Genomic DNA, 20,300 nt, shown 5'->3' on the forward strand with positions numbered 1-20,300 from the left:
GAATAGGGTAAGCATCTGACTTTGTTACAGCATTCACTTTCCTGTAATCTGTGCAAAATCTAACAGTTCCATCAGGTTTAGGTACAATAACACAGGGCGAACTCCAATTTGAAGTAGAATGTCTAATAATATCATTTTCCAACATGTATTTTATTTCCTGATCAACAAGTTTACTTTTTTCTACATTCATTCGATATGGGTGTTGTTTGATTGGTTTTGCATCCCCAACATCAACATCATGGGTAATTATTGATGTTCTGTTTGGAACATCTGGGAACAGATTTTTAAATTTTAAAATTAATTCTCTCATCTGTTGTTTTTGTAAAACTTGTAAATGGTCCAACTTCGTTTCAAGGTTCTCCATGATATTTTGGTTTTTTAGTTTCGATGGAACAATATTTGGTCTAAATTGGCCTTCCTCAACATCAACATCAGGCATTCTAGAAACAACCTTTACACCATCCACCAAGGCCACAACTGAATCCCTCTCATAATAAGGTTTTAGCATGTTTACATGACAGAGTTGTGTTTTCTTGCGTCTATCTGGTGTTTTGATTATATATGTTAGATCAGTCACTCGAGATTCAATAACATAGGGTCCAGAAAAACGAGATTGCGAGGGATTATTTTGGCTAGGGAAAAATACCAACACCTTTTGCCCCACTGCGAATGTCCTAGGCCGAGCACGTCTATCAAAATATGTCTTCATTCTTATCTGGCTTGTTTTCAAATTCTCTCTTGCTAGCTGGCAGACTCTTTCCAACCAAGTTTTAAATTTTTTTGGACATGGGGAGGTCTCCATTTCCTCATTAACACTCCATTTTTGACATAATATCCAATTGGCACTTTTTCAATCTCCTCACATGAGAGAGCTTTTTCTTTCAATTCTGTCAACTCAGGGTCCTTTGTCTGTTCCACCATAAAATCCTTCCTCGACAAAGACAAATCTTTAAATTCAGGCTCACTATAAGGATGTTGATCCTCCAGTGAAAACAGAAAAGTCTCAGATAAGGCATCATAATTTTCTTCCTGTTTAGGACTGTCACAAGGAACTACATCAGACTGCACCGTACTGTCTGTCTTGGCTAATTCTCTAGCTCTAGCTCGAGTCACCGCACATGATGGGTAAACATCTGGATCATTCTCAGACTCATCAATCCTTGGTTTGGTTGTTAACCGTACCACAGGAACAATTTCTCCATCTGCAAGATCGTCAATCTGGGGTACAATCTCGTCAATCTGGGGTACAATCCCAGACGAATCTGGGATCTCGTCAAATCTCGTCAATCTCGTCAATCTGGGGTACAATCCCAGACGACACTCGTTAACCTTGGGAACTATCCCGGACGAATCTCGTTAACCTTGGGAACTATCCCGGACGAGCCCCCAATTTTTGTCACAAACCAGCAACAAAAGAAACACACTGAGCATGATTCAGTGTTAAAAACTATTTTATTAATCACTACTTATGATAATACGTAAAATAAAAGTAAAAATGTTAGTATGTTAGAATTCAAGAATGTTAAACCTCGAACGTTAACCCCAAACCTAAACTCTTCGTGTGTGTGTGTGACAAAGTCCAAAACTCCCAGTTCCGGAATGGTTCTTAAAGTTCAGTTCCGCAAGCCATAAGGTGAAACATGAGCAAGGGCTTCTTCAACAACCACCGTTGTCTGAAGATAAGATGTAGATGTAGAAAAACATAGAGAGAGTACATACGAAATCCAAATGTTCCACGATGAAACCCAAACGACACTTCAGTGTTTACTCGGTAGTGACTTCCTCACCCCGAAAAGCATCCGAACCGTGGTCGTCCACACACAAATACCTGTTTCCTTCTACAGGTCAGCAACAAAGTGAACTCCACCGGATTACTTCCAACTTCCATACATGGATTTCAGTGGCAAACACAGTTATTGTTTCTCATCCATCGATAGAGAAAACAAGCAGGCTGGTGTCTCTCTCCCTTCTCTCTCTCTCCTTCCTCTTCTTCTTCTTACTTCAACAACGTCATTACGTCCTTTATCTTCTATTGACGTAAGCACGCCCCACACACACATACACACACACTCTCTATCTTAAAGGGACTTTCACTGAGTCCATAACACTTAGCACTACTGCAACTCATTATGACACCTCAGAGCCTGCATTTGCACCGCCAGCTACTCAACCATGATTGAACACAATGTATGATGTTGATACATTTGCCTTTCTTGTGCAAAGAAAAGTGGTGCAAGGCAGCAGGGGACAAATACAGTTACATTACCTAATTAGTATGGAGGAGATGATGTTGATTATTATTGGAATAGTTCATGATGAAGACACGGTAATAGTATCCTCATACCTAATAATGTTCCTCACATCTAATCTCATACTAATTCTACAACCCCTTCTGACTTGCAACCTTTTTTTAACCACACTCCCTAACCTCCATCGTTACAACCTTACCCTTGTCTGATTCTGCTTTCAGATGCCCAAAAGTGGATTTGGGGTTAAATCCGACTGCTCCTACGCCAGTTATTAAGATGTAAACACGCCACACGGTACAACACCGACTGCTGCTTCACTTACCGTGGAGTCGGAGTAATTTCATCCCCTTCCCATCGCCCACCGTTCGCTCCCACCAGCGAGCAGCACGTTAACAGAAACACTTTTAGTTTCACTTAAAAAGACAAAAAAAAGAAAAGATGCCCAAAAGTGCATTCCTCAGTGAAGGAACACCAAGAAGAAGGTCATGACGAAGGTGCACTATCGCATTGGCAGCCATGCAGATAGTGCACGCTGGAGCAAACCAAAACTGATCCCATTGCCCTGCCCCTTCCGTGGCTTCAAATATTTCTCCGCCTTTCCCCTAAAAGATCCAATGATTTCTGTCCCAAGTATTCTATCCTTTAACAGCTCTCTTAACCTCACTGCTATCTCTTAAACTCTCCCCTTACTGTGGGTGACAATTTCAAATTGATGACTCCCTATCTCTGATACCCCAAGAGGAATCAGTCTTTACCTATTTCAAATAGTCCCTGGATCATGGCTTATCTCATAACTCAAAATTCCCATCACTGACATCATCTGGGTAATACAAAAATGTCACTTTAATTTTTTTTAATGTTGTGTCTACAACTATCTCCAGTCCTCCATTTGCTTCCTGTTTCAACTGTGCAGGTTTTCAGCGCAGAATTTTAATGCTGATATATTGAGAGATTTTGATAGTATAGCCCTTCCCCCACGAAAAACATCTCAGTTGTCCTGGTAATCTGTTGGAGGATAGATTGCTGATCGACCATGTCACCTTGAAAGCTTTTTAAGCACAAGCATCCAGAGCCATGAAGACAGCAGACTGAGCTTCTGTGGTCAAAGTCTGACAGTCTGTGCTTTCACTGGCACACTTCTATGTTGTGAAGCTTCCGTTGTGCTGTAATGAAACCCGAGACTTTAGCTGAATATCCAGCAACTGCCCTCTTCAACGACGTCCGTGTCATTGTTGGTTACAGATACTGTGGCAGTCACTCATCCACCACACTGCTGAGCCAATGGGAACAGGCTAACCAGTCAGTGACGTTCTGACATAAATGAATAGTTTTGAATTTACATAATGTGTAAGATATGGACCTGAGCCTTTGGGTAAGTGGATGAGGGTGTGGTGGTTCATATGAATGTTAGGTAAGCGTGTTGATAGTGATTGGTGTTAGGTGAGTGATGGGTGCATTCCATGAAGCAGTTTGTGTGGCTTATGTTGCATGGGACTAGGCAGAGGACCTGGGGCTGAAAAAAACAGTGGAACAACATGATTTCATTATTATTATTTTTGGCTTTCTTCATGGAGCAGGAGGACTTGGGCTTCTTCTCTGCATCCCATTGAAAAAATAGATCTCTTAATGTTCTTGCTGACTTGATTTTGATTCATATGTGAGGTCAATAAACTTTTTTGATACCCCAGTTCCACCATAACCTGCCAAAACCTATTTACAACTTACAACTGGGCTTCTTGAATTCAAAGTAATTCTATACTGATATGTATAGAGTTCATTTATTTTCAAGATTACAACAGAACAATTTGCATTTATATAGTACCCTCAGAAGAGTAAATAAGGGCCATCACTTATGTGCAATCAGCCAAAAACCGACAAAGAAAAGACAACGGATGGAATTTGAACTTCATAATGCACTGAAAGCAGAGAAGGTAAACTCAAGAGCAGTTGGATGCAGGATTTCTTTCTCAGCATTTGTTGGAGATTTAATTCAGCCATTCCACTAATCTCTTACTTCCAGGTTTCACAACCAGTGATGACAGCATGCACAACTCAACTTCTATTCAGATATTTCAAAGCAGATTGCAAGTATTACATCTCATGGCCTCTGGAGTTGCCCACAGATGAAAATGGAATTTATTTGCCAAGGATATCATCAGATTATGTTGATGCCATGCTGGGGCTATTAAGCACCTTTAGGGACTGTATTCCCTGTGGACTGACTCAAGAAGCCTGTAGTCAACACCAATAATGTATGTCTTAGTCCAGTGCCTGGATTCAGTACCAATGCTGGTTGAATTACCTCATTAGATCAGCACAGTGTCACATCCTGAGGCATTTGTTAATCCAACCCATTTACTCCGCCCTTTTTAATTGAGTCCAGTCAGTACAGCTCACACTGACACTATCAACCTCCACTGGCCTTTCCCGGCTCACTTTGCAGGTACACCCATCATTCTGCCTAGGCGCTTGCTCACTTTTCCATGTGCCTAGCCAACAAAAACAAATGTTCTCTGTCCATCCCTCTATTCAATACATCACTTACTCTCATTGAAAGGTCTGTTCTTTCCCCCATTACAGGAGAAAAGATCACAGGACACCAGAGAGAGAAAGAGAGCTGGAGATTGCCCTCCAACCATCAGACAGCTAATATCTGCTGAGAAGATGGCTTTGCATAAGTGAATGTGTGATCATTGGAGAAAATCAGACAGGGTCAGGCAGCTACCGATGAATCACCTGACTCATGCCTAACACCAGGGCAGATATTCACACTTCAGTGGGTCAATTAGAACAGATATTTGAATGTTTGCATCTTACACATCACAAGTGAACAAAAGTAGACAATGGGACGCAAGTCTGCTCTAGAAGGCACACGATACTCTGAGCACTACTTGGCTAGTAGCAGTTACTGTGCGTTGGGAACCATCAAACTGCTTCATACTTCAGAAAGTATAGGTATCTTGATATGCATCTGAAGGTATCTTGATACATCTGAATGGGCATAGATAGAGTGGATAGCCAGCATCTTCTCCCCAGGGCGGCAATGGCCAATACCAGAGGGAGTCAGCTTAAGGTCAGAGGAGGAAAGTTTAGGGGAGGTATCAGATGCAGGTTTTTTACACAGAGAGTGGTGGGTGCCTGGAACGCACTGCTGGGGGTGGTGGTAGAGGCTGATACAATAGGGACATTTAAAAGACTCTTAGATAGGCACATGGATGTAAGAAAAATGGAGAGTTATGGGCTGTGTAGGAGGGAAGGGCTAGATTGATCATAGAGTAGGTGTTTATAGAGGTCGGCACAACATCATGGGCCAAAGGGCCCATACTGTGCTGAACTGTTCTATGTTCTATCTTCTATGTATGACAAGAATAGGTGAGACCCATTGTTCTCTCTTGCAGGTAGATTGGTGAAATCCATCTCCTGCATGAGAGACATGACTTTGCTGACTTTTGCAATGATGTCTTCACCTATTGAAAGATAGCTGTGTGAATGGAGTACTTAATGCAACAATCAACAAGTGCATGTTAGTCCTTACAGCAGGCATAATGACAGGTGCCTTAGCTTTGCCCGTATGACTCCCCACTGACCTGCAGGTGAATGCAGGGAATGCAGGCAATTGCAGAAAAACCATGCCAAAGTCAAAGCTTAATCATGGACATTGAGTCTCTGATCAAAATGATTCCCCTTCTCATTTACTAGCTCCATGTCTCCACCTCAGTCAGAGTCCTATTGCTGCTCAACATAGAATATAGGACATTACAGCACAGTACAGGCCCTTCAGCCCACAATGTTGTGCCAACGTTTTATCCTGCTCTAAGATCTATCTAACCCTTCCCTCCCACATAGCCCTCCATTTCTCTATCATCCATGTGTCTATGCAGGTCAGTGGGGAGTCATACGGGCAAAGCTAAGGCACCTGTCATTATGCCTGCTGTAAGGACTAACATGCACTTGTTGATTGCTGCATTAAGTACTCCATTCACACAGCTATCTTTCCACAGGTGAAGACATCATTGCAAAAGTCAGCAAAGTCATGTCTCTCATGCAGGAGATGGATTTCACCAATCTACCTGCAAGAGAGCACAATGGGTCTCACCTATTCTTGTCATACATAGAAGATAGAACATACTGAAGCCTGAGTCTGTTCCCCTGCAGGTGAAACAGGCTGTAGCTCTAAACCTAAAGGGCATTGACGGGAGCATCTCCGTCAACAGAAGTATCAGTGCTGTATGCCTCCGCTATTGCTTAAGCCACAGGGTGACACTACAGAGGAGTCATGCAAAGTGGATGAGGAAGATTTGTCGTGGCACAAGGGGGTTTTACAAATGTTAGGATGTTACGTTTCCATAGCTGTTAACCCAAACTCAGTTTTTAGGTCTACAGCAATTAAATTTAATCTTTTAACTTGAATGAAGCCATTGGGTGATGCTACCCACAGGATTCTTGTGGAAGGTTTTCTGTCGGTGAAAAGATGCGAAGCAAAGAAGTGTTGTCATCTCAGTGTCACCTGGAGGCAATTCTGGAGACTGACTAAGTCTCATTGCTTTAAATGCATCCTGGCAACACAACTTCATGCACTGCTTCTCCAGCATGGGTTGCATCTTCTTCTTCCACATGCTCTTCTTCTGCTTGTCCAAGGAGAGTCTATCTTGTCCGATGTGAGTTGTGGAACGCGCAGCAGACCACCATCGATCTCAAGAGACACCAGAGGCTGCAGACGCTGGAATCTGGAGCAACACACAATCTGCTGGAGGAACTCAGCAGGTTGAGTAGCATCTGTCAAGCAGCACTTTTCCCGCCATAGATGTTACACGACCAAATGATTGTCTGTCACTATCGTTTTCAACATTGACCGGTGCAAGTTGATGAACTCCTCCAGAATACTGAGGGCACCTAAAATGCATTTTCAAAGTGCTAGTAACTTCTCAATATAATTTCTGGTCCTCACTGGGATGGCCAAGCATGTTGTGTGGATATCCTTTGCCCTTGACAGCCAGCTCTCTGCTTGGAGTGTTGAATACATCAAGGAGATGCCACAAGAGGAATGGATTTTGACAGCTGCCTGGTTATTTTGCTCACACCAAGCGCAGCACGGTAGTGTAGCGGTTAGCGTAACACTATTACAGCGCCAGCGACCCAGGTTCAATTCCCACCACTGTCTGTAAGGGGTTTGTACATTCTCCCAGTGTGTCTGCGTGGGTTTCCTCCGGGTGCTCCCGTTTCCTCCCACATTCCAAAGACGTACGGGTTAGGAAGTTGTGGGCATGCTATGTTGGTGCCAGAAGCATGGCGACACTTGCGGGCTGCCCCCAGCACATTCTCAGTAATGCAAAAAGATGCATTTCCCTGTGTGGTTCGATGTACATGTGACTAATAAATATCAAATATCTAAACACCTTCCTCAGGTGGCAGATCAGCTGAACAGCAATGGAACAACTAGCCAATAAATAAATATTCCAGCCTAGTCTCAGGGTCTCCTTATAGTTGCATGATTTCTGGTGCTGAGCTCTGGACCTGTGGAGAGACAACCTGAGCCATGACTTGACCACCTGTTCTGTCCTACAGCAGCACTTACAAACCAGGCATCTTTTCCCTGCCTCGTACAGTTGTGTATGTCCTGAGAAATCCTGGCGCTGTCTCCAGTAGGTTCCGAGAAAGATCCTGATGTACAGGACCATGGTCACTTTGCCAACCTCTGTCAAAATATGTCCACAGGCCCAACAGGTGGCAGGGCTTGTTTGAGGAGGCTGCAAAGATATGCCATTGCCTGATATAATAGCCTGAAGCACTGAGATGCTGCTGCCTGATACACTCATGCTCTCTACTTACACGCCCTACAAAATACGACCTTCAAAGACCTGAACCTCCAGCATGAACTTCTGTCTCATTCGCAGCTGTAAGTGGACCTGGAGCAGCCTTGTGCTGTTCTTAGGCTCATGCAGTTGTTCATCTGGCTTCTGCTCTGGATCCTACAGCGCTGCCTCACAAGCTACATCATAAAGTCTTCACGGAGACCTGCTAACTCAGACAGGCACGGTAGTGTAGCAGTTAGCGTAATGCTATTACAGCGCTAGTGACCCGGGTTCAATTCCAGCTGCTGTCTGTAAGGAGTTTGTATGTTCTCCCCGTGTCTGTGTGGGTTGCTATGCTATGTTGGCGCCAGAAGCGTGGCGACACTTGTGGGCTGCCCCCAGAACACTCTTCGCAAAAGATGCATTTCAGTGTGTGTTTCGATGTACATATGACTAATAAAGATATCTGATCTAACTGCCGTAGACAAGTAGCAGGTCCAAAGTTGGTACAACCGAACTCCAAAGTGATGACACTACTCCTCCCAAATATTGCTTCAAAGTTTACTGAAAGGACCAGCACAATTCCTATTGAGAAAACCTTTGATCGTCAGCAGCTTGGAGGCTGCAGCATTTAGTGTGAGATGGGAACGTTGATTTTTCAGCCCAAATCCAGTGCCATTCCGCTCTCGCTGGGTTTCAAGCACTGGCAAACTGGGAAGACCCATGGCAGATGTGTAGATAGGAGCAGGTGTAAGTTAATGTACAGGCAGCAGGTTTTATATTAAATTTCACAGATTAAATCAATCCCTGCACACTGTCTAACAACAATCAACATGGATGTCATTCAGCCATGTTTCATCTCCCAAACTGGAAATTTTGGAAAATTAAATTAGGAGAACAATTTGCATGAAATTGTATTCCCAAGAAGATAGATATCACAGGGTTATGTTTTATGATGTTTGAGGTATGACCACATATTATTATAATGCTTATGGCCAACCAGAATCATAGGGTAATCTTGTCAATTAAGCCATGGGCCTGCTTCTTGCTTACTGCAGTGAGCAGTCCTTTATGAAGTGTGCAGCTTATCCAGCTGTGAATGACAGAGTAATATCATGATATGCTCTCAATTTTCTAGAGAGACACCCTGATTTTACTGGAGGGCAATATTGTAATTTATGCTTTTTCTGCTCTTTAAACCTTAAGACATTTAGACAGACACTTAAATAGGCAAGGCCAAGCAGGATATGGACCTAATGCGGGCAAATGGGATTAATTGGAATTGGTATTGGTTTATTATTGTCACTTGTACCAAGGTACAGTGAAAAACTTGTCTTGCATACCGCTTGTACAGATCAATTCATTACACAGCGCATTGAGGTAGTACAGGGTAAAACAATACTGAATGCAGAATAAAGTGTTACAGATACAGAGGAAGTACAGTGCAGGCAGACAATAAGGTGCAGGGTCATAACGAGGTAGATTGTGAGGTCAAGAGTCCATTTTATCGTACTAGGGGACAGTTCAATAGTCATAACAGTGTGATAGAAGCTGTCCTTGAGTATGGTGGTACGTGCGTTCAGGCTTTTGTATCTTCTGCCCCATGGGAGAGGGGAGAAGAGAGAATGACCGAGGTGGGGTCTTTGATTATGCTGGCTGCTTCACTGAGGCAGTGAGTAGTATAGACAGAATAATAGTCAGAATAATGCAGATGGGCAATAAGGTTGGCATGAAGGTGAAGGGCTGAATGGCTCATTTCTGTACAATGCATCTCCTTAGTTCTGTTTTCTGATTGATTTTGTGGTACACCCCAAACCACCTTTAGCTCATTGGCTGTTGTCGCAAGGTTGACAGAAATACTCAACTGAAGGATGATAGGGTAGATAAAGAGAAATTATTTCCTCTGCTGAGGAGTCCAGGTTAAGGCGGCATAATCTTAGAAGTAGTGTTAAACTGTTCAGAGGTGAGCATTTCTTCACATGGTATACATCTAGAACACTCTCCTGTAAAAGATGCTCAGGCTCAATTGAAACTGTGATTGATGGATATTTATTAGGCAAATATTTTAAGAGTGAGATATTTGGAGTACACAAGAAACAGAGTTTGAGGAACACAGAGTTACAGTGATTGGAGCATCAAAACCATAAAGGGATTTGAACATAAGGTGTAGAATTTTAATATCAAAGCTTTAATGCCCTGGGAGTCAAACCAGGTAAATGAAAATAAGATACAGATCGGCTGAGATATAAATGAATGGTGGGGCAGATTCAGGGTCTAAAACACACTCTTCTATTCCTGTGTTCTTATGGTTTGACGGTTTGACGATGGGGAAATTAGAACGCACCAGTTTTTTCACTTCATGTGTGATTCTAGAGATCACTAAAATGAGTTATTGAATTTTCCAAAATGGACGTCGAATTCTTAGGTTAAGAAATTAAAACTAGAATCACAAGAAATTGTAACATATAGGAAAAATTTAATCCAATATTCTGACTGATTATTACAGAATATAACTTGGCATGTATTTTAATGTTAGCAGTATATAAATCAAAAGAGTACTCCTCTTCCAGTAGGAATATGTTTTATTTTAAGTCCAGAAAACTAAATTCTTTACAGTAGAGTCAATTTTATCTGGTGGGACTGCTGACTGAAACAAAGGCAGTGGTCATTAAATACTTCCCATTGTTAAAGACTCATCCCTGGCCCAGATTCTTACACTCCTGAGGGACACTGGAGGGAGTGTTATGCTGTCAGAGATGCCATCTTTCATAAACCAAGGCTGTTGGGTGGTCATAACAATCTCATAACATTACCCAAAGAAGAGAATGGGTGTTCTGTCACTAATATTTATGCCTTAACCAACACCTAAAACAAATTATCTAGTAATTTATCTTTTCACTTGTTATGGAAGTTTACTATGCAAAAAGTGACTGCCTAAGTTCCCTCATTTCCAGTGTGGACAGCTCTTGAAAAAGGTGCTTTATTATTATTGTAAAGGCCTTTTGGAAGGTCTAGAAGTGGTGAAAGGTGCTATGTAAATACAATTCTTTCCCTCCTGGCTAACAATATTCTGCAGTGGAAGCAGAACCTTAACAAGTTTAATAATGACCTATAATCTACATGTAAAGTAAAACAAAAGAAAACAAGTTTTTTGACATAAAATGAAAAACGTTCGCAATAATTATCCAGGGTAATGTCTTTCCTCTCACATCCACGCAACTTTAAATTAAATTAAATTTTAATTTAACTTTATTATTCACTTGCTTGTGGTCAGGCTTATAATGGCTGTTTACATTGTTGAACTTCATATTAATCTGAACAAATTGGTACCTCAGGACCAAACAGAACAGATATAGATATTTTGGAGATTGGAACAACCTTATTGATGGACCTTTAGAGGAATCCTGTTCACAATCTTTATGTGATGGATTAGGCTTTTTTCCAGGGTTTTTGCTGAAATCATTGATGAACTACACCAGGAACTTAAGAATATAAGAACTAGGAGCAGGATTAGATCATATATCTCCACAAGCCTACAACACCAATGAATAAGATCATGGCTAATCTGATCTGGGCCCCACCTCTGCTTTATTGCCTGTTGCTCATAACTCTAGACTCCCTTTTGATCTGCCTACTTTTTAAATATATCCAGTGATTCAGCCTCCACAGCTCTCTGAGGTAGAGAATTCCAAAGAATCACATTCCTCTGAGAGAAAAAATTCCCCCTAATCTTTGTTGTAAGTGTGTGGTCTCTTCTTCTGAGACCATGCCCCATGGTTGTACATTCCTCCACAAGGGAAACATCTTCTCTTCATCAACTTTGTGAAGGCCCCTCAGAATCTTATATATTTCGATAAAATCACCTCTTGTCTTTCTAAACTCCAATGGTCAAAAGCTGCTTTCTCTGTTACACCCGGAATGTCTGTCCGTGCAGTGAGCTTGGACCTGTGCTGCTCTGGGCATCGTTCCTTCTCCCTGCTCCAATGCAGGAGGAATGCTGGAGACTGTGAAATATCCGGAGGATCAGTTCGGCTCAACCTGCTCAACTTTTCCTCACAAAATAACTCCCTCATCCCAGAAATCAATCCACTGCATCCTTTCTGAGCCACCTCGAATGCAGATATGTTCCTTGTTAACTAAGGGGACCAAAACTACAGGTACGGTATCATTAACTCCACATACAGTTGTAGCAAGATTTCCCTGCCTTTATATCCATCCTTTTGTAATAAAGGTCAACATTCCATTTGCCTTCTTAATTACTTACTCTTCCCTCGTGCTAACTTACTGCATTTCATTTTTGAGGGCCCACAGATCTCCCTGTACAACGGCATTCTGTAGTCCCCCTCCATTTAAATATTATCCTGCTTTTCTATTCTTCCTATCAGAGTGGATCACCTCACTTTTCCCCACGTTATAATCAATCTGCCAACATTTTCACCCATTTAACCCATCTGTATCCCTTTGAAGACTCCTTGTGTCCTCCTCACAACTTACTTTGCCGCCTCTCTTTCTACTGTCAGAAAATTGGGCCACAATAAAGCTACATCTACATTATTAATGTAGACTGTAAATAGTTGAAGCCCCAGCCCTCATCCCTGTGGCACTTCACTACCTACAGTCTGCTAAGCTGAAACTGACCCATTTATCCCAGCTCTCTGTTTTCTGTCACAGTAGCCAGTCCTCTATCCATGCCAATATGTTACTTCCATTCCCAACTCTTACCTTGTACAGCAACAATGCAGGATAAAAATAAGCAATGTTCAAAAATTGTAGGGGTGAACTAGTTTCATTCATTAATTTTAACTGGAGATATAAGAATTTTCCTGGGCTCAAATCTAAACTCATTTTACTGAAACCCTTCACTCTGATTTTATCTCCAATTATAATTACAGCAGAGCTCACATAATATTTAGCTCTTTGCTCTCTGTCAATCTCCTTCTGTGTCTATTTTTAAAATTCTATAGCTCCTCCATTTAACAAAGGCTCTGATTATAAACTATCCATTATTTCAATGCCTCCCAGGAAAGCTGCATGACTATGTATAGAAACAATTCAATTCCATTACTAAATTCAAAAGGTCAATAAAAAGGTTTGTTTTGCCAGACCTTACCAACATGAAAAATGTTTTGAGTAAAAGGACTATGGTCACTTTTGGAGACTCCACAGTTAGTATTTAATGAAAAGAAATAAAGCAGCATTGTTTAAGACCACATGGAAATGAGTCTATAATTGAAAAATTATGTCTTCCAGTACAATTGTATTAACAGAATTAGTTTAAAGTTTCATATGCACTCTAGTGTAATGAATCTTTTTAAAAAATTTGGGAATCTACAATCTTATAGAATGTGATTAAATGTGGTCTGTGCAAGATAGCCAAAGATCTTCTTTTGTTCTCTTTTGCACTACTTTTTTTTTGGTAACTTATAGTAATTTTTATGTCTTGCACTATACTGTTGCTGCAAAACAACAAATTTCACGACATATGTCCGTGATAATAAACCTGATTCTGATACACTCAGACAGGGTGACATTCAGTTGCAATGTTGCTGAGATGGAGCTGCTCAAGTGGCCATTTCCTCTGTTCTATCCTGAATGTTTGTCCATGCAGTGAGCTCAGAGCTGTGCTTTCTCTGGGCAAAGTTCCCTCTCTCTGCTGTAACCCTGAGTATGTGGGTGGAATCCCAGGTGCTGCACAGTGTCTGAAGGAGACTAACAAGGGTTGTGATTTGCTTGTCTTTGAGTGTTTGGTTTTCTCCAGATTGAATTTCCATTCAGTGTATGGTTAACACATTTTGCAGGTAATATAGACATATTGTTAACTGGGAAAATTGTGTAAATGTGTATGTTTATATGTTTCTGGAATATAATTTTGATAATTGTTGTAGAGATGTAAATTATATGTGAATCAATGAAATATTAATTTTAAAATTAATTCTTTCTGGCAAACGGTGTTCCTGTAATGTCGCAGGGCCAATTCTAAGTGTCTCTGCCGGTTAATCAATCAGTAGAATCCCACCCTGGCAGAGCACCAGAGTAAGACTCTTCTTTCTCAACTTTCCTCAGACACACCATCCTGAGAAGCCACTTTTTCCTACCACAGGATGCCCAAGAGAGCTCTATAGCTAGCAGTCTGACAGCCAAACTGAACCCTGGCCTTTTGTATCCTGCCAGGTTCGAAAAGCTGGACATCACCCCTAAAAGTGCCCAGAAGATTAAGCCCGTTCTTGAGCGGTGGATGGCTGAGGCTGAAGCCCGCCACCGAGCAGGAATGCAGAATCTAACTGAGTTTATCGGCAGTGAACCTTCCAAAAAACGCAAGCGGCGGACGTCTTTCACCCCCCAGGCCTTGGAGATCTTAAATGCCCACTTTGAAAAGAATACACACCCATCAGGCCAGGAAATGACAGAAATCGCCGAGAAACTGAACTACGATCGGGAGGTGGTTAGAGTTTGGTTCTGCAACAAGAGGCAAGCGCTGAAAAACACAATTAAACGCTTAAAACAACCTGAGCCCTCAACAGGCTTGGCCATGGAACCACTCACAGACTCTTTCGAAGAAACCTCTTAAAAACAAAAGGTCCACCAATAAGTCAAGAAGCAACATCTTTGGAAGAGTCCTTGCACCTCTCCTGCAAGAAAAAGAATGCAAAGTGCTGTGTTGACACATTTTCAGACTGTCTGTTGAGTTTACTATTGAGAAAAGCAACACATTATTGTGCAGTAGAATTAGTTTTAACAAAAAAAAACACCCAGTCTTTTAGCAGGCTGAAACTGAACCAAATAGACATTTCTTGTACTGTAAAATATGTGAAAATATTTGACTGAGAAAAACACCTTCCATGAGTTACAGAAAGCTCTGTATTTCACAGAGGAACAACGTCTGAAGTAGTGCCTGTCATTCATTGTCAGGTACCAAGTGCTGCATTAATACTAATCTGTTAACCAAAGTCAGAAAAAAAATAGCACCAGAATCAAGTTATTAGCCTACTGGTTTTGAACGTATATTGTGTTTAAAGTTTTTACATTTGTGATTACAAGAATTGGATGAATTACTTTTCTTCCCCTCACAGATTGTGTCTGTTTGTCATGTTGGGGTACCGCAACTGTGGAAACCATTACAACGTTGTCATTTCGTCTTTCTTATGTGCTATTGTAAGACCAGAAATGTTTGTGTGCCAACAATTTCTAAGTAATAGGCAGCTGCCAATGTTTCCGTGTGATGAGTTTTAAATTGCACTCTATTTTAGTAGTGCAATACAAAAGGGAATTATACACATCGCCAGTAATGTAATGTTGGGTTTCCTTTTATTACAAAGTGGCCACGAACAAGAAGAAGTTCTATTTAGCATTCCTGTACCACAACCTCAATTGTCTATGTAATTACAGCATCAATGTGAATTTTGTGTGCAAAGCAATTTTTCCAAAGTCTGTTAGCCAAAGAATTTCAACAGCATTGTGGTTAAGAGAAAAATGATAAAGGTTAAATGAGAGATTAGGATTGGGTCATGACCACATCATGGACTGTTTCATTATTGATCTTACTTATTCAGAATAAGTACTGGAGCAATGCATAAGCTAAGGCACTGAGCTACAGTAACTACACAGGCTGTAACTGGTAATGAGATTTCATTTACAGCTCCTGTTTTTCTTAGAGTTTAGATTACTGAGTATTTATCAGTTCCCTAAATCCCTACACCAATGGAAGCACATAAATGCACGTATACATTTGCCAAATGCTTTATTTAATTACAGATGTAGTGTCTCTTTTGTTGGCCAAATTAAGGTATTACCTGAAAATAATCAATTAACTCAGCAAAAGCTTTAAAAGATGGAGGGAGAATGTTTTTTCCCATCTGGTTCAGTATTCATTATTGAAGTTAATTTGTAGAAGACAGTACGGCCCACAAAGAATTGGAAATATATTGCAGATCTGATTGCATGAGGTCTTGCCTTCATCAGAACTCACGAGTAGATATATTTTTTTGGAAACAATGGATTTCAGTTCCGTTTTTCACACAGATCACCCACATTAAACACCCAGTGAAAAGTGATATTTTGCAATTATTTTGCTCTTTCCTATTGAACTTTATAAATTGCATTTAGGTCAATATTTGAGGATTTCAGCTTTCATATGAAGTAGTGTAGTTGTCAAATAAATATTCACTGCAGCTTAGAGAGTAAATGGACAGAAGTTATTTTAAATTAGTTGGGAAATGTTATGGAGATATGTTCACCTTGAAACTTGTCCTCAGTTGGTGATGATAAAGCAGCAACCATGCCACTTCTCGATTGACTTCAGTGGAACTAAATTTTGGAGATAGAGCGCAAGTCATAGACTCTACCATGTTACACATTTTATGTCAATGACTGACGACAGATTTCTACCCAGTGAAATGTTTTTTAACCTAGTAGTCCTGAAGCTGACTAGCTTTTTCCCTACATCATTACATCTTTATTCAAATATTAAACAATCAACAGTGGATGTTACAAAATGGATAAGTGATGAGAATGGTTTTGAATCAGCAAAGTCCCTGACTGAGTAGGAAGCTGTCAGATACCTGCTTCATATTACCCATTCTATTGATTTGAGATCAAATAAGATGATATACAAAAAAAAGGAGTGAGTATTCCACTCCGAGGAGAATTCTCCCCAACTTGAATATGTCCTACTTTTTGTCTGTTCAATAAATTTAGCACTTATGTGTGCTGAAGGTGATGTTTGATTCAAAGCATCACATTAGGGTTGTTACGTGGATGACAATAAAGCAGAAAATATTGAGGAAACTACAACTTCTAGCTATTTGGTGAGCAAGTTAAGAGGGATGGCTCAACACTTGTTCAAGAAATTGGTTTTTGAAATTGGACAGCTTGAGTTCTGGACTATAAAGGCCAATATGGTTGAGCTTTGAGTGATGCTTATTCCAATGTAGTGGAAGATTTATGTGGTGAATTCATGATCATCTATATGGCCAAATGGTGAATAAAGCTGAGCGATAATACAGCATTACAGAGAGCCAATGACAAGCATTGTGGCTAGTTATTGTTGTGGGAGCACTAAACTACCAGGTGCGAAGTATAGGCTGCCTGAGGCCAAGTCAAACCATACATGTGGCTTCAAAGGAGACAACCTCTGACATAATGGAGGGATGAAAATCAGAAACATCGAGCTGAAATGGGTTAAAAAAGTAATTTTATCCAGACTGTGCTAACTGCTACCCTGAGAATCTTCATAATCATAAGTTCCTCAAGGCCTCAAGGTCATAACACACCAGAAAGAGGCATCATTACTAATAAGCCACACACACTTTAATGTGTCATTACTGAACAGTTCTGTGGAGCAATCTCATCATGACAATCTCTGCATTACTAGATTGTGTGTCTGCTGGTAATTCCTTAAATAGATTTATCAATTCAGTTATAACTAAATCCTTTTCAGTGAAGTAGCATTCTAGCTGCAAACATTATAATCATATGTAAAAAGTTAACCAATGTTACAAGAACATTGTTGTACCACTGGCCATCAAGAGAGACATTGCAATATGACAGCTGTTGTTTACATTTACTATGTGTCTTACATTGATGTAACATTCTTTATCCCTTTCTCTACTTTGGTTTTCTGTCCCCTTCAATGTCTTTGTTTAACTATAGAGATTCTGAAAAATCTAATACTTGAAAAGGTTTTAACTCATTTACTCATTTCCACCACATTAGCAGATATAAAATATACTGAATGGAACTGAGAAAGATAAGTAGAGGCTTAATGTAACTCAAGCTGTAACCAAATATAGAATCAAAATGCCTTTGCTCATCTTATCAATGCTGGACCAAAGCTCAAAGTATATGAGTATAGGTATATGCACATTGTATAGATGTGGCTCGATATTACAGACAATCTCACAATATTAAGCTGTTACTTTTTAAATCTCTTTATAAATACTTTACCTCAACACTCTACTTCTTGTACCCTAAATTACAACATTCGAAACCACTAATTTCCTTGTTAGACTTTGATCAATTGAGTGAAATCTGTTTGGGTTGAAGTTTGCATTGTTCTCAGCTGAATGTGAAAGTCATGTGTTTTGCTTGTTTATAAATTAAGAAAGCTCTATTTGTAGCACAGTGTCCATTAATTCATTTGCAAATGAGCGTTTTGCTAAAAGCTATAAAATTGTTGCCAGGGTCACTCAAATAAATTGCTGCAGAGAGTTTAAGGTGTGAAACACACCACTGTTCAACTGACAGTAAGAAGATTATCTTTTTGGAACTTCAATGCAAGGAAGGATAAAAACTGGAGCCAGAGACAAAACTTACCAGATGAAGATCCTTACTGTTCAGACATTTAAACCAAAGCTGACTTACCTGCACAGGTTGCTTACCTTTTATAGACTGAAAATACTGTACTTTATCTACAGCAATATCTGTATGGTCAGTTAAGCTGCACTTTGTGTATTTCTAAACAGCTTCAGATCTGTCACTTTTACTTTGTACCATAAAAATAAACAAAACATTTGAAATGATATTTTTAAACAAAATGATTATTTCATGGATACTTTAGTTTTGATGTTGTGCAATGTAATGTTGATCCTTCCAGAGTGTAGAAAGTATCTTCATTGTGGTTTTAGGAAAAATTACTTGATCTTTTTGAGTATCATCATTCATGATGCTTTTGTGACGGTCTTCAGATATACAGGTGGCTGTTGAATTTAAGAGGGACTGCAGTTCTGATCGACTGACTAACATTGCCTCATTAATGGCACAAGTGTGGTACCGATTGGGTCAGTTCACTATTCATATTGTTGGAATAATTGCTGTAGGAGCAGGCAGTGCTTCAGAGCACAGAAATCATCAATGATGATTGAGTGGAATAAGAATTCACAAGCAGAAAATAGTTGCATTTATAGGAATCTCTTTACGATTTCAACACATTCCAAAACACTTTATGGCTAATGAACTTTTGAAGTGAAAGCATTTGTACTGCTGGGAAGTGTGACAACCAATTTGCACACAGCACTTCCCAAAGCAACAATCAGGTCATGAATGTGGTGACGTTGATTGAGCGGTAGGTATTGGCTATGACAAGGAGGGAACATACTAGCTCTTCCTTGTAACTACTTGCAACTGACAGGCCAGATGGGTGTAGGTTTGATGTCTCACCTGAAAGATGGTACCTCTGACAGTTCAGCATTCCCTTTGTTCTGAAGTATCAGATTTCGTACTAAAGTCTCTGGTATGGGAATTCAACCCCCAATCTTCTGATTCAGATACAAACGTGGCACCCAGGAGCCACAGCTGTTAAACATTGACCTCCTGACACAGAACCCAATAACAGCAATGGTCTCTTCACAGTCATAGAGAAGTATTAACGTGCATTTCATTTTCATATTACTCCCACTTATGAGCTTGTTATTGTGAACATCACAGTTCAGATTTCTGAGTTCCTTTCACTGCTTCCAGTCACCAATTTATCATCGTTTAACAAGGAAACCAACAAGTGTTGACCAGTTAAAGGTGGCTCTCCTGCAGAAAGATACTCACCACCATGTCAGCAACAGTAGGCCACTTGGTCCCCTCAAGTCTGTTCCGCCATTCAATAAGATCGTGGCTGATCTGATGGTGGCTTCAGCACATTCTAGTTGACCCATGGTAACCTCTCACCTCCTTAAGAGTATTCAAGGACTCTGCTTCCACTTCCCCTTTAAGGAGATGTTCCAAAGACTTTCAACCCAAGAGAAAAAAAAGTCCGTCCCTTCATCTCCGTGTTAAATGGGAGACCCCTTTTGTTTTTAGAAAGTGACTCCTAGTTTTACATTCTCCCACAGGAGGAAACCCGCTCCACATCCACCCTGTCAAGGCCCCTCAGATTTTTACACATTCTCCTCTCACTCTTCTACACTCCAGCAGCTGCAAGCCTTCCTGTCCAACCTTTGTTCAGGGAAGTACAGTGTAAGTGGTACTATTTCATGAGAGTGTGGGCTTTCGTATTGTTAGAGAGCTAAAATTACTGTTAAAAGATGTTATTTCATTCTCTTCCATGGTTACTTAAAGCTGAAAAGCAAAGCTCCCATCACTTTGGAGAGGTTGAGGAATGAACTGGTTTTAAGGAGGTAGTTGTTCTTTTCACCCAATCAGTTTTAGGAACTTTATTACAATATTACACAGTCCTCTCAAAGGTTGTGATTACCCATTTGTCCTAAATGAGCACTGACCATTACTGTACCTCCAAGAACAAAATTGTGGAGTACAGTGGTATAAAGCATTT

General features: G+C 40.5%; 1 protein-coding gene across 1 annotated transcript in view; it reads left to right on the forward strand.

Annotated features, from left to right (window-relative positions):
* The window catches only part of pou6f2 (POU class 6 homeobox 2), a 473,064-nt gene extending 458,455 nt beyond the window's left edge, over positions 1-14,609 (forward strand). The window contains exon 10 of the mRNA XM_052022624.1: positions 14,105-14,609. Within this exon, the coding sequence (XP_051878584.1) occupies positions 14,105-14,609 (505 nt within the window). The remainder of the gene's footprint in view (positions 1-14,104) is intronic.
* The last annotated feature ends 5,691 nt before the right edge of the window (positions 14,610-20,300 follow it).

This window comes from Pristis pectinata, chromosome 9 (assembly GCF_009764475.1).
Source record: "Pristis pectinata isolate sPriPec2 chromosome 9, sPriPec2.1.pri, whole genome shotgun sequence".
NCBI classification, from domain to species: domain Eukaryota; kingdom Metazoa; phylum Chordata; class Chondrichthyes; order Rhinopristiformes; family Pristidae; genus Pristis; species Pristis pectinata.